Here is a 12513-nt window from a genome sequence, read left to right as displayed (position 1 = left end):
AGGTGGCAGAAAGCCCTGCTCATGATGCCCTTACTCCAGCTGGTGGCCAAGCAGAGAGGAGCTGGGCACCCTAGACCAGACCACCAAGGCACAGTCTGACTCAGCAAGCATCCACCAGGCAAGGTTCCCCACAGGGGGAACTGTAGGGAGCTGGCTGCGCTGACCAGATCACAGCCCATGGGGAAACACAGAGCCCACAAGGGGGGAAGCGATCTGGTTTCCCACTGATCCACGTAGGCCTGTGCACCTTGCTGTGCTCCAGCCCCAGTGGGGCACAGTAATAGCATGGGGGTGTCCTGCAGTGCAAGCTCGGCCCTTCAGTGGGAGAAAGTCTGTGCAGCACCATACAGTGAGATGCAGGGACAAAGCAGAGCACTAGACATCTGTGGGTCCAGGAGCTGCACCAACAGCGAGAATTACCACTGAGCAGAGCTGCTGCCCCTCTGTGGCTGGGTGCAAATCAGGGGTCAGGAGACCCACCAGACACCACACAGGGCTGGGGGCACCAGGAGAAACAACAAGGAACTCCAGTGTGTCCAGTCTCCCCAACACAGAGGAATCTGTGCATAAAGATAAATGCTGCCTCCTGTCCTCCCTCCTGAGTCACCAGTAACAACTGCAGACCCAACCATTTCTATCCCAAATTTCCGTAGGCAGTTCTAGTCAGACCAGTCCTATTGCCACAGACCTGGTAGCTCAGTCGAGGCAGAAATGGCCCAGCAGGCAGGGTGCACCCACAGGAGTGCTCAGAGTGAGCACAGGCACTGTTGAGCTACCAAGAAACTCAGGCTGGGAGAAGGTCACGCAGCCACATGCTCCAAAACCCTCCCTAGCAGGCCAAAAGGGGCTGATATTTCCCCTACATCCCACCAGCTTCCCCTGGCAAGGGACACATCCAGCCTCTAGGGAAGGGGGTGAAGGCTCCAGCACTGCACAGCCTGCCCATCACAAGAGAGACTGAGGATTTAACACAGAAATATGTGGCTGTGGCCACACAGTGATAGTCACATGAAAGTCCTCGCTCTGTCATCTTGGAGTAGGTGCCATTTGGCATACTTTTTAAAATACTCCTTGCCCTGTGGTAAATACAAAACAGTCAGAGGGAGCCAACAGCCCAGTGATAGACGATACTGGCATTTTAATTAGTCATAATGCTGGAGGAGGGTCATCTTTGTGTTTTACATCCTTACACAGCCTGTTAATCTCATTCCCAAATCACTGCAGGGAACAGTAAAATGATGGGTTTCCTGCTCTTCACAGGCAGTGGCATGTGCAGGACGTGCTTGAGAAAGTTGCCCAGAAGATTATGGGATTTCAGATCTCTGTCACGTGTTGGTTGCACCTACCCTACAAGACAAACCCACTTCTTGTGGGATAGGGATATCCCCCGATTATTGTGGCTAGGGGATGTTTTGAAGTCACAACCATGACCTTCCAAGTCCATCTAGTCCTTCCAGGAAGGCAGGGCTATTGGAGAACAGTGCTCTCCCAAGACTCACCCTGACAAAGAGCTGGGGCCTGAGACAATGTGCCTCCTGCACTCGAAGCTCACCTCCTCTGCGATGCAGACCAAGTGGCGAGACCCAACAAAAAGCAGGTAGTTACTGCACTAAGTACTGTCAGTCTTCCACCAACTGGCAATTAAATGAGCTTAGGATAATGGGGCCCAATTATGGCATCTATCTGTAAAATTATAATGGTCTGGGCCACAAATCCTGCTACTGTAGTCAAACCAGAAACAAACAGCTGACATTTGTCATCACTTTCACTCAAAGTGACCAAAATGTAATCAAATAAATGTTGAGTGGAGGGCTTACTGTATAAGCATTTACTTACTCAACAGAACAAGAATATAACAAATCACTGCAGATGTCTTTTAGAAATATAAAATAGGTCCAGGAGTATTCATAACCTTTTTATTCTAAATTGCCAGCAAGAACCTTGACAGAACTGAACTTTAAAACAATCCTAATTTTGCACATTCTAGTCAACATATTATTTTACATGGGTAGTAATACAGATGGTGAAAATACAGTATTTTGGGGAACATTCTTTTCAAAATGTAAAAGGCATTAATTTCTTTCTAGACAAATACTATGTCTGGTTTCTTAATGCTTTGTGTTTGTATATTTAGATGACATTTTGTACATTGCATCCATTTTTAACAATATACTGCTGGATCCACATATTTATACAGTCCCAAGCGTATTTTTAGTGATTTAAACCATTCCTGGCTCCTCCCTCCCCGCCCCTCCAACAAAGAACAGTTACATTAGAGCTCTCAAACATGTTTTAAGTGTTAGAAAACTACAAAACCCTAATGGAAACTAGACAAGTATTTAAGCGTACTCTTTAAACTTCACCTGTTTGGTATTACGCATATTGTAAGGAGTTCACAGAGGATTCCCCATTGTTGTATGACTTGAAGCACGACGCACCCATGTGATAAAGTTAAGGTTTAAGGCTTGAAGCTGCAAAGGTGTGATCAGGATGCTTTCTAGGAAGAAGACAGAAGTGTCTGTAAATGACAATGTATTTTAAAACCAAAACTGTCCACTTTACATACCCTATGTACACAAACTCAGATGCTGACAAGATAAAAAGCAAAAAGTGCATGCACAGAAAAAATACTTCTAGGTTTGGCTGATCCAGATGATTTTAATTAAACATTATGCAGTAGGAAGTCTCAGCTTCTTTACAGGCTGGAGAAACTCTCAGAACTTACTTTATGCAATCCAGGCTGTAACAGGCCCTCAAATATCCACACACTTGTTTTAAAGCATAAAGCTAAGGGACAAGATTTTAGTTGTATGTGCAACCCTCCATGCTGTTCCATTTCCCACTATCACTTCTCTGATTAGGAACCTAATCAGACCTTACCTCCTCTACTTAAAAATCACCCTCCTTCCCCACCCTAGCCCCTTAAAACCCATCACCACTTCAGAAGAGTTCTCCTGCTGTTTCCAAATCTTTGGAGCAAATAGAACAACTTCACAGATCATCATTGCTGCCATGTGACAACTGAACCAAGAGACTTGCTAATTCCTGCGGTTTTTACTGTTAACTACTCACTGCTGTCTGAGGAGGGAAGGAGTTGGTGCTGTGTAAAATTATCAGTCCATTTACTCAATAACAGTAACAAAGATCACCAAATGAAGATGAGGGCAACTTATGAAACAAATGCTTGGGAAAAAGACTTGGCAACCAAGGATGGTTTGACAAACTCAAATGTTGCAAAAACATGTCATGCAGCAACAGCCAAATCTACAGAGTCCTGCCGTCAGGTCCAGAGAATATCTGCCATCCGCAGGAGCTATATGGTCCTAGAAAGGGAGCCATTTAGTGCTGGGGGGAACGAACTTCCAGGGGGAAGAGATGCTAATACTCCAAACTCTGAAAAGGGCAAGACACACTTTTTGCACAAGATGGAGAAAAATACAAGAATTTCCTCCACTCCCCCAAGTGAGAGTGGCCTTTGCTGAAACAGCACTTGTCAGCTTGGCAACAAGGCTTATCTACAAATTACATTTCAATTTGGTTTGGCAGATTTGGCCTGACATTATGGCAATTGCACAGTTATTGCTTGTGCAGAAGCCATGCCTGCAGACCCCTGAGAGTACTGTGTTTAGTTGCTCCAAGTGAGAAACAAGACAGTCATTCCCCAATGCACTTTTAAGCTTTTGCTTTGCTGCTAATGGCAAATAATGGTCTGTGATTTCAGCATCAGACACTTCAACACAGGAAGCTCCCTCCCTCCCTCCCACCTCCAGATGTAATTTGATAGGTTTTTTCCCCAGTAGTGCTGGTTTAAGCGGCCCTAGTTTTACCTTTGCTCTGACTTAGCTGCGTCTGACAGTGAGCAGAGTCGCACAAAGCAAGGAAATAATTTGGTTTAAGTCTGGGGGAGGGTGGGGGGTGAAAGGGGTTAGTGTAGATAGTGTGGAAGGACTTGTTTAAAGACACAGAGCCAAAGTGGCTAGGGAGTAGGGCTGCTCAAACTGGACCACTGTAATGAAGGGCCTGTCAAGAATATGAAATAAAGAATACAGAGGATGCTTCAGGGAAAGGATACAGAGGATGATCCAAGCATCAGATTCCCTAAGAAGCTGCTCTCAAGGAGGCAGGTGTTATATACTACCACTCCTGTCCATGCAGCAGTGGCCAAAAAGCACTGCTGCAGCCAGTGATTTCAGCAACTGCCTCCATCTACAGAAGTCACAGTGCCAAAAGCACGTGCATAGTACTTACAGCCTTTCCATGATATGGCGTATGGCAAGGACGCAGGGGCACGTACTCTTGAAGGCAAGCAATTCTTTTGTTCAAAGGTGGTACTGGAACTGAAAGACTTTGGTTACTTCTGACAAACGCACTTGCTCAAATTTATGCATTTTACTATAGCATGGAGGAGAGCAGAGACATAAGGGCATGGTACTTTGCCACTTGGAGGTGGTGGTGCTTAGAAGAGCTATATGTGCTCTAAACACTAGAAAGTTTTCCAAAAAGTGTAACAAGTGAAACCAGATAGCACTGTTGTCACCCCTTATGGAAGGAGAGGTATATCATGGTTGAGCTCATACTGAACTGCAGAGCTGTCAAGTACAGGACTGTTGCTGCATATGGGCTTAGAGGAACCTTAAAACATGCTTTGGCAACTCTGGTGGTGCCATCACATCTTGTATACAGCCTGCAATCATGACCCACTATCAGATCAATGAAACCAGTCAAGGCAGCTCCATCCAGTTCACAGCTGGCCATTCAGCACCTCACTCCCCCAAACCCAAACTGTGATTATGCTTTGCAAAGGGCAAGAAGGGGAGATTTCTGCTAACATAGGACCCTAATGCCAGCACATCTGCCAAATCTAAGATGACAGGAAGTCACAAGGGACTGCTAGCTAACCATTACCTCAACAGAAGCTCAGTAACTGTTTGAAAAGGCTCCAGAGGGAAGCACCTGGCCACATCTCCAAAGTCAGCATAAAGGCTCAGCACCTTTCTCCCCTGCACATTGGCCAGACATCCAGCAGGAACTGAACACAGGCCACTGGCAGGAGGAGCACCCTGCCACATGCATACAAGAGCAGAGAGCATATGTGTTCCTAAGGGCCTCCTTCTCTTATATGGGCCAGTCATACGAGAAAGCAAGTAACACTGAAGCAGCACCCTAAGAACATTCACTGTTAATCAGTAGCCCTCCTCCCAGGGTTTGTACAGCAGCAAACTCAGCCCATGTCCAGCCATTGAGATTGGGTTGGGAGCGGAGTGCAGTATTCCTCTATACAAAACATTGTTGTAAGGAATCAAACTTGCATTTGCTACCTGTTTATGCCAGAGTTGGTCATGCCCCAAACAAAAGGGGAATCTGACTGCTCCAATGACTCTGCAAAAGGAAACAGATGTTGTGGCTCAGAACTAAGAAACTCCAGCAACCACCATCAGATCAGGAATATATCTGTCATATTTTTACATGTTCAAGAGGGAGTAAAAGTTCATCTAATGATGAATGTGTCTGCTTCACTGTCATTTAGCTGAGGAACATAAAAGTTATCATGTTTCCATTGCTATCATTGCACATAAGGTACAAAAGCTTATATGGGAAGGAGCAGATGCTTGGAAATATATCTCCATGCCAGTTATGGCAGGCATGTTGAATAGTTCTCTAAACCAAGAAAAGCCTGCTGGGTGGAAAGGTGCACGTTTTTAGGAATGAGCATAAGCAAGGTGTCCTACAAGTGACACCTAAGCGAACAGCATCTCTGGACTCACACTGTCCCAAGTGGAGTTGAAGGACAGGACCAGGGAGAAGGCAGCGGTGTGGCAGATGGGGAAGTTCCTCACCTGTTTCCCAGTCTTCATCACATGGAGGTGCCTGCCACGTGCTCACAGCATTCATCTGCTCCCTCTGGAAGCCAGAGGACTGATTCACTTCAGAAAGAGAGAAAACTCAGTGACTAGCAGTCAATCCTGCTTCAGAGGCATTAAGTGCTTTGGGTCAAGCTGTAAAACATCTCTTGGCTTTAGAGAAACCCTTGCACAACGCAAACAGGTTAGGTACACCCAGGAGCCAGGTATTCATCTGAATTCACCTTTTTCAATGAACAGGAAAAGACTCTGCCCCCTGGAACTTTGCAGCAGGAACGCTTGAGTGAAGAAGAAACCTGCTTACATGAATGTAGGCATCGCTGTTAGCCTCAGCGCAACTTTACAGAAGATAGAAAACTATGTATCTGCTCTGTAGTGCGGCAATAGCTAAAGAGCCACTGCAGGGGATGGAAAAGACACCACATAGCACAGGATGCCTTCCGAAGTATTTTGGGGGTTTTGGACAGCACCCCTCCCACCTTGTCTCATTGGGCAGGAGACTGAAATCTTAATTGTATGGCAGATGAAGCAAGTGCAGCAGCAGGGCAGCCTGGAAGAGGAGCTGCCCCATCTCTTGGTGGGAGTAAACTATTCAGGTTTCCCTGGAGGAGAACAGCTGCAGGAGTTTCCATAGCTTAGACACCTCTTTGGTGGAAATCAACTTTTCACATGACATCAGTGGTCAAGCCTCAACAAAGGGAGATCAGCTCTACAAAAATAAGGGCCTGTCCTTCTGGTAAGTAAAGCATCCCAGCTCCTGCTGGAGGCACTTCAACATGCACAGTCTAGCTAGGGTACAACCTTTTTATTCAACAAGCCTGGTAACAAAACATGTGCAAGGCCTACCAGGAACATCTGCAATATTCTTCTGAACCTACTCAATAAATCAAAGCAAGTAAGACTCAAGTTTCCCCAAAGCTGCTGTGTCACACAAAACTATAGACAATAATTTGACTCCCACTTTTTGGTTATTCTATGAGCTATCCTTACAAACAGAAGACTGCAGTCCCCAGGGTGAACATACATCTTGGAGCATGGGTGGTTCTCTTACCTATATCTTGCTCAATGAACCCTTTGTCATTGCACTTCATTATGTGATCGCTGAGGTCAGCTTGAGGAACTAGATGGCGAGCATTGAAGGGGCATGTAGCCAATTCCTTTGCAACTTCAGGGTAGCTCTAGACAAGGGAAAACCAAAATCATGTGCCATATGTCTAAAGTTCACTTATCTCTTTCTAATCCACAGAAAAATCCCCCAAGAATATTTGTGATGTTGCTTTAAAAAAAAGACTAAACAAGGAATGGCAATATATTGTTCAGACACTTACTAAAAATGCAACAGGAAACTAACAGGACTGTTCTTTAAAACACAATTCACTGAGAAACTGAGCCACCCTTGAGTTGACTGAAATGAAACATAACCTCAGCTAAACTCCCCACAATTTGCTGCAACACTGGCAATATGGCTGCATGGTTTAAAGCACAGATGAAACTACTTTAAAAACAATAGGGGAGGGATGTTAGGCAAATCTAAACCATTCAGATATTTTTTAAATAAGTAGGCACAAAGGCAGAGAAATTCCTTAAACCTTTCAAAACAGCTAGGGAGTTGGCAGCATTCCACCTGCAGACTTTGGTGCTACAGGATTACTATTCAAGTAAAAATTTATCACAGGTTCTACCGGCAGTGCTCAGCTGTTACTATGGTAAATTAGTCCACTCCCTGCAAATGATACGGCCTTTATTGGGAAAAGCACAACTTTGCCACTATACCAGTGCCTGCCTGGTTCTGGCTGATGCAGCTCTGCTGGTCAGGGATCAGACTTGCACCCGAGGTAGATGCAGAGGCAGAATTGCCTCGTACAGACATTGCTCGCTACTGCTGATATGTGACCGTAGCTCAGGCTGCAGGCATATCCAAGGCAGTTGTCATTACCCGGTCTATACAGCCAGGGTTGCTGTGTCCTCACGTGTCCATCATTTGCTTCATCTAGGTTGAGCAAGCTGTTCTGTCCACATAGCAGAAGCTTCTCAATACTAACGCAGTTCAAGCTGAGAGGATTCAACTTGCTCTGCCTGCAGTGTCCCCATTTATGTGGCAGGGCTGCATTCTACACAAAGCTGTGGGAAGCTGAGGCAGGTGGAAGCATTTAATTGAATTTTATGCATAGGGCACACAAAGGAAATTCAACAAACCACCAAGCAAGGACAATCTCCGTCCAGATGCTTGCTACTGCAAATAATGACACAGTGGCATCTTCAGATGGATCAGATGACAATCCCCAAGCCCTTCTTCAGCTAATTACTTACAGATACCAACTGTGTCTGATTGGTGATCACTATCTCACCTCATCCTCCTAAGTAGGTAAGCTTGCCAAAACTGTCTGGTCATCAGTTATGCAACACAAGGACAAAACCAGCATGGTTAAAAGTTTACCATTTCATCTAGCTCACATGCACATTCTTGCCAAAATTTGCAGAGGGTCAACAAGGATAATTTCAGTGCTTTTGAATGTTGGACAGATGGAGGTACTTGCCACTTAGCTCTGCCCACCACTTTCACTAGTTACTTATTATTTTTTAAGGCTCTAGCACCACCAAAATTAATTGTTTATAAGTACTGACACCAAGACACACACCTTACAACTGCGTCTTAACTGGAAGGCACAGCACTGTTATACTATTTTAAAAACACATTGGCAAACTTATTGGTAAACTTAGAGGGACAATTGGGTTTTAAAAGGTCTCAGCAAAAACCCAAGGCTCAGTCAGATGCTAGCACTTGACAGATTTAAAGAAAACAAACCATAAGGACAACAGAGGAGAACAGAAGAAGGAATGCTTCCTATTAAATGATTTGTATTCAAATTCTGGATAAAGGATGGAGAGGGGAAAAAACCTCCCCCATATGTGCTGAGCCCAGGATGTGCAGTTTCTGCCAGATGCACATTAAATAGTTATTAGCAAAACAAAACAAAAAAACCCCTGCTATGCAGCTGCATTTCTAGCACTTAAAGAATGAATTGCAACATCACAACACTCCTACTCTTCTCTCTTCAACTTAAAGTGGAAAAATATATCTGACCTCCTTGTGACCTGCTGGAAGAGACCAGAATTTCCTCCCTGACCTAACCATGGAGACTTTCCATCTCCTTTCAACACAGCCACACTAGCCTTTGGTTAACTAACATGTGCTTGAAGCTGTTACTAAACAAATAATAATGTTATATGAAATAAAGGCTAAGCAAGGGTATTTGTCAGGAACTTACTCCAGCCAGCCAGAAAATGCAACAAGAATGAGAACGTGCACATCGTATTTACATGCACAGAATTACTCCCATTCAGCGCCTTGTTTGGCAGTCCAGCTTACCTTCCTACACTTTACAAGGTGATAGGGAAACCGACAGGCTCTGATTCGATGATGTTTATCATATGGACATTGTATTAATCTCTCTGGATCCAAAACATCTAGTAGAACAGAAGAACAAAGAGAGAGAAAAAAAACCACCTAGTTAGAAGGACAAGATCTAGCACCACTAACACAGCAAAGAGGGAAAAAAACATACCACCACATCAGGGCTGTGATCTTAGGGAGTCAAACCAGTTGTTCTTAGTTTGAAACTATTAATTAAGGCAGGCACCTGTTTTACATAACCAGATTCATTTTGAAGTTTTTGGTGACTGGGATGTTAGTCAAAACAGACAGAGAACAGTCAGTAGCGCTGAGCATAATAACTCTTTAAGCTACCATATTAGGTAGGTAACCACACTTACTCAAAGTGAATGAAGACAGCAGTACTTTTCCAGCTATCTTAGAGGAGAATCAGTGGAATGGTGACACACCCACCAGCGCTTTCAGGAGCATTGTCAGTCTGAACCAAATCTTTTTTGATCAACAGCTAGTTTTGCTGGAGGAAGAATGCCAGGCAATTTAGTTTCATTTCTGAGGAAGCAGAGTGGCTAACATGGTGCACGTGACTTCTAAATGAAATTTTTCATAAGTCATGCAATTATTTAGGAGCTGAGGAGCTACTAAACCAGCTAAAACACTTCAGAATCTAGGCACTGAACAGTGAAGCAGCATGAGTGCATGCATATATGATACAAATTTTTTATCTATCTATAGATAAAATATATTAAAATATGAATACTAATGTCTCTATTGAAAAAACACATTTCCATGTTCTCAATGAGGAAGAGAGGCAGCCAGAAGGAGACACAGGTCCCCTCTGCTGCCTGTAGGTCTGTTTGTGGGGTGCAAACCAGGGAGACAGACCAGGATTCTTTCATCCTTTCTGCTCTGCCACTCCTTTTAAAGCACAGGCTTTTAGCACATTTCAGATCTGATGACACAGTAGCTTAAACAGATCTAAGTATGGGCTGCTGCTGTTTAGCCTCTCCCCTGCCATCACAAGCCCTTCTCTTACACACGCATTGGTGCTCAGTTGTCTCAACAGCCAGGTCAGGGAGCTATATCAGCCCACAGGCTGACAGCTAGTTAAGATGTTGTTCCACAAGTCACTATAAGCAGACTTCATGCTGTGAGCCACTAGGAAGGAAGGACAGGCCTAATCCTTCTTTCCACCTCAGCTCTGCAGTGCTGCTGCTATCAGCTCTGCCACCTGTGAGCACCTCTCACCTCCACTAGCCAGTTCCAGTCATGAGAACAGCTGAAAACTAAAGACTTGATCATTAAGAAGGATTGACAAACTTTGTACTGATTCAGCTGCCCCAGGAAGAGCAATCAGAAGTAGTTTCTCTCCATGACCTGGTTCACCGCAAGATCAGACCAAGTGCATTACCAGTAAAAGGACGGAGACAGAGACAAGTACCAGAGAAAGAGGAAAGCCCTCACCACAATACATAAAAGAGCAAACACAAAAAAATCACAGGACCTGGCTTGATCAGGTAAATAGATGCAGTTAACACAAGGCTGCAATGAGCAAAGCCTCCACAGCACCACAGCAATGCCATGTGCAAATGAGATCCCTGCCCCCAGCCATACTGCATGCAAACGCAAATCCACAACAATCCTAAAAATGTAAGTCTGGAGTCAGATGAGACAACAGCTACAGGCAGGAGCAACACTTTAGCCAAATTAAGTCACTTTATTCAGATACTTCCTAAAGGCCTGACTCCATCCACACCAGAAGCACGCCTGGTGTGGCCGCCACACATAACATTGGCCTAGTTAAAATAATCAAGAACCCACTGGAGCCTGCTTGGCTCGGACACAGAGAGCACGGAGACAGACACAGCCCTACTGCCGCCGGGCCGGGGCCGGGGCCTGCCCGCAACCGGACGGCGGCCGCCTTTCCCTTTCCCTTTCCCCCGCGAGGTGCCACCCCGAGCCTCACCGAAGTCATCCTCCAGCTCCATGGCGGAGAAGGACTCCGCGGAGCGCTGGGCCTGCGGAGATCACCGGGGCCGGGGCAAAGGCGACCGCTACTCCTCCAGTAGCGGTGGCCGCGTGCCGCTCAGCGCCTTTGCGCCTGCGCGGCTGTTTCCTAGCAACCGCACCCTCCCCGCGCCAGGCCCCCCTCCCGCCGTGGAGCGGTTGCCGGGGCAACGCCGCGGCCTGGGTCTCTGGCGGGCGCCATCTTCCCCGGCTTTGGCCGTGCGGCGGAGCCTGGTTCCTCCAGACCGAAGCACGCCTCGAGTAACGCCGGCCTTGCGCCAGGGCCCTCCTCGCCACCGGCACCCAAGATGGGGACTGAAAATTCGAACCTTCTTCCCAGGGTAGGGAGAGTGTGTCCCTGCCCTGGAAGTCTTGCAGGAGGCTGCTGCTGAGAGGGAGCTGGAAGGCAGCTGAGGGCATGGTGGAGCTATGCACTGTGCAGCCCTGGTGGGTGGCCTGACCTGCTGGGCTGTTTCCAGATGTTTGGAGCAGGGCAATTTGGTTACCCTGCTTGATTTCTGCTCCCACGGGTCTACCTCGAAGGCTCAGCAAAGAGACGGCTTTGAACAAAGGCCACGTTTTTACACCCTGCTCTCAGGCACGTGCGATGCAGGAGGAAAAAAACAGAGGTTTTACTGTCAAATGAAATCAGAGATCCCTGCTGCTTCCTCTCCCCGCACTGCTGGGTTAGAAAACACTTTTGCTCATGATTGCCTCATTTTGCAACCAAAATATAAACGTTCAGTGGATGTAGAAATGAACAGAGAGATACTTTGTCAAAGCAGAATGCTGGCGATGCAGGGACCTGGATTCTGCAAACCACCACCCAGGTCCCTTCAGCTGCAGGATGGGGGTGCAGCCCGGTGGTTAGAGCACAGCATCTGCCTGAGTGCTGGCTTGTGTGGACTACACTCAAGAGCAGGTCTCAGGCCTGCCTGTGCTGCTGTGGAGTGGGACACACAGGCCTGGAGAGCATGGATGTGCATGGAAGATGGCTGGTTACAGGGCTTGTGAGTTCCCCAGGGGCACAGATGTCCTCAGCTCCATGAGGGGATCCCTGCCCTGATGATACATACTGCTTTTCAGGGATGAGGGAAGGAAACCTGAATGGAAGAAGAGGTGTGTTTTCCACTGCAGCATGGTCTTAGCTTCTCCCTCCAGTCTGCCCTTTTTCCAGGGCAAGAAGAGACAACCAACATCTGAAAAGAGTTTGCTGCTCTTTGGAGGTCAGTGTGTTGCTCCATTGCCAAGTTT

At 46.4% G+C, this 12513-nt stretch overlaps 1 protein-coding gene across 3 annotated transcripts; it reads right to left on the bottom strand.

Moving 5' to 3' along the window:
- Nucleotides 1–1902: 1902 nt before the first annotated feature.
- Nucleotides 1903–11486, bottom strand: LOC128140743 (gametocyte-specific factor 1-like). Of its 3 annotated transcripts, none has more exons than XM_052784950.1 (7): nt 11219–11486; nt 9232–9329; nt 6913–7039; nt 5838–5924; nt 5319–5379; nt 4249–4331; nt 1903–2497 (listed from the first exon to the last, which is right to left on the bottom strand). In XM_052784950.1, coding segments are annotated over exons 1-7 (480 nt in total). In that variant the 5' UTR covers nt 11241–11486; the 3' UTR covers nt 1903–2495. The 3 variants fall into 3 exon arrangements, with proteins under 3 accessions (XP_052640910.1, XP_052640909.1, XP_052640908.1); XM_052784949.1 differs by having other exon boundaries at nt 4249–4337; nt 11219–11484; XM_052784948.1 differs by lacking the exon at nt 1903–2497 and having other exon boundaries at nt 2506–4337.
- Nucleotides 11487–12513: the final 1027 nt, after the last annotated feature.

Source organism: Harpia harpyja, chromosome 4 (assembly GCF_026419915.1).
Source record: "Harpia harpyja isolate bHarHar1 chromosome 4, bHarHar1 primary haplotype, whole genome shotgun sequence".
Classification (NCBI taxonomy): domain Eukaryota; kingdom Metazoa; phylum Chordata; class Aves; order Accipitriformes; family Accipitridae; genus Harpia; species Harpia harpyja.
This window is presented reverse-complemented; position numbering and strand designations above follow the sequence as displayed.

Coding starts and splice junctions, on each gene's coding strand:
- LOC128140743 (XM_052784948.1), bottom strand. CDS start 11,240: ATGGAGCTGGAGGATGACTTCG. Junction 7,040..9,231: donor ACCTTGTAAAGTGTAGGAAG/GTAAGCTGGACT, acceptor TCCCTTGTCTAG/AGCTACCCTGAAGTTGCAAA. Junction 5,925..6,912: donor GTTCATTGAGCAAGATATAG/GTAAGAGAACCA, acceptor CTCTTTCTGAAG/TGAATCAGTCCTCTGGCTTC.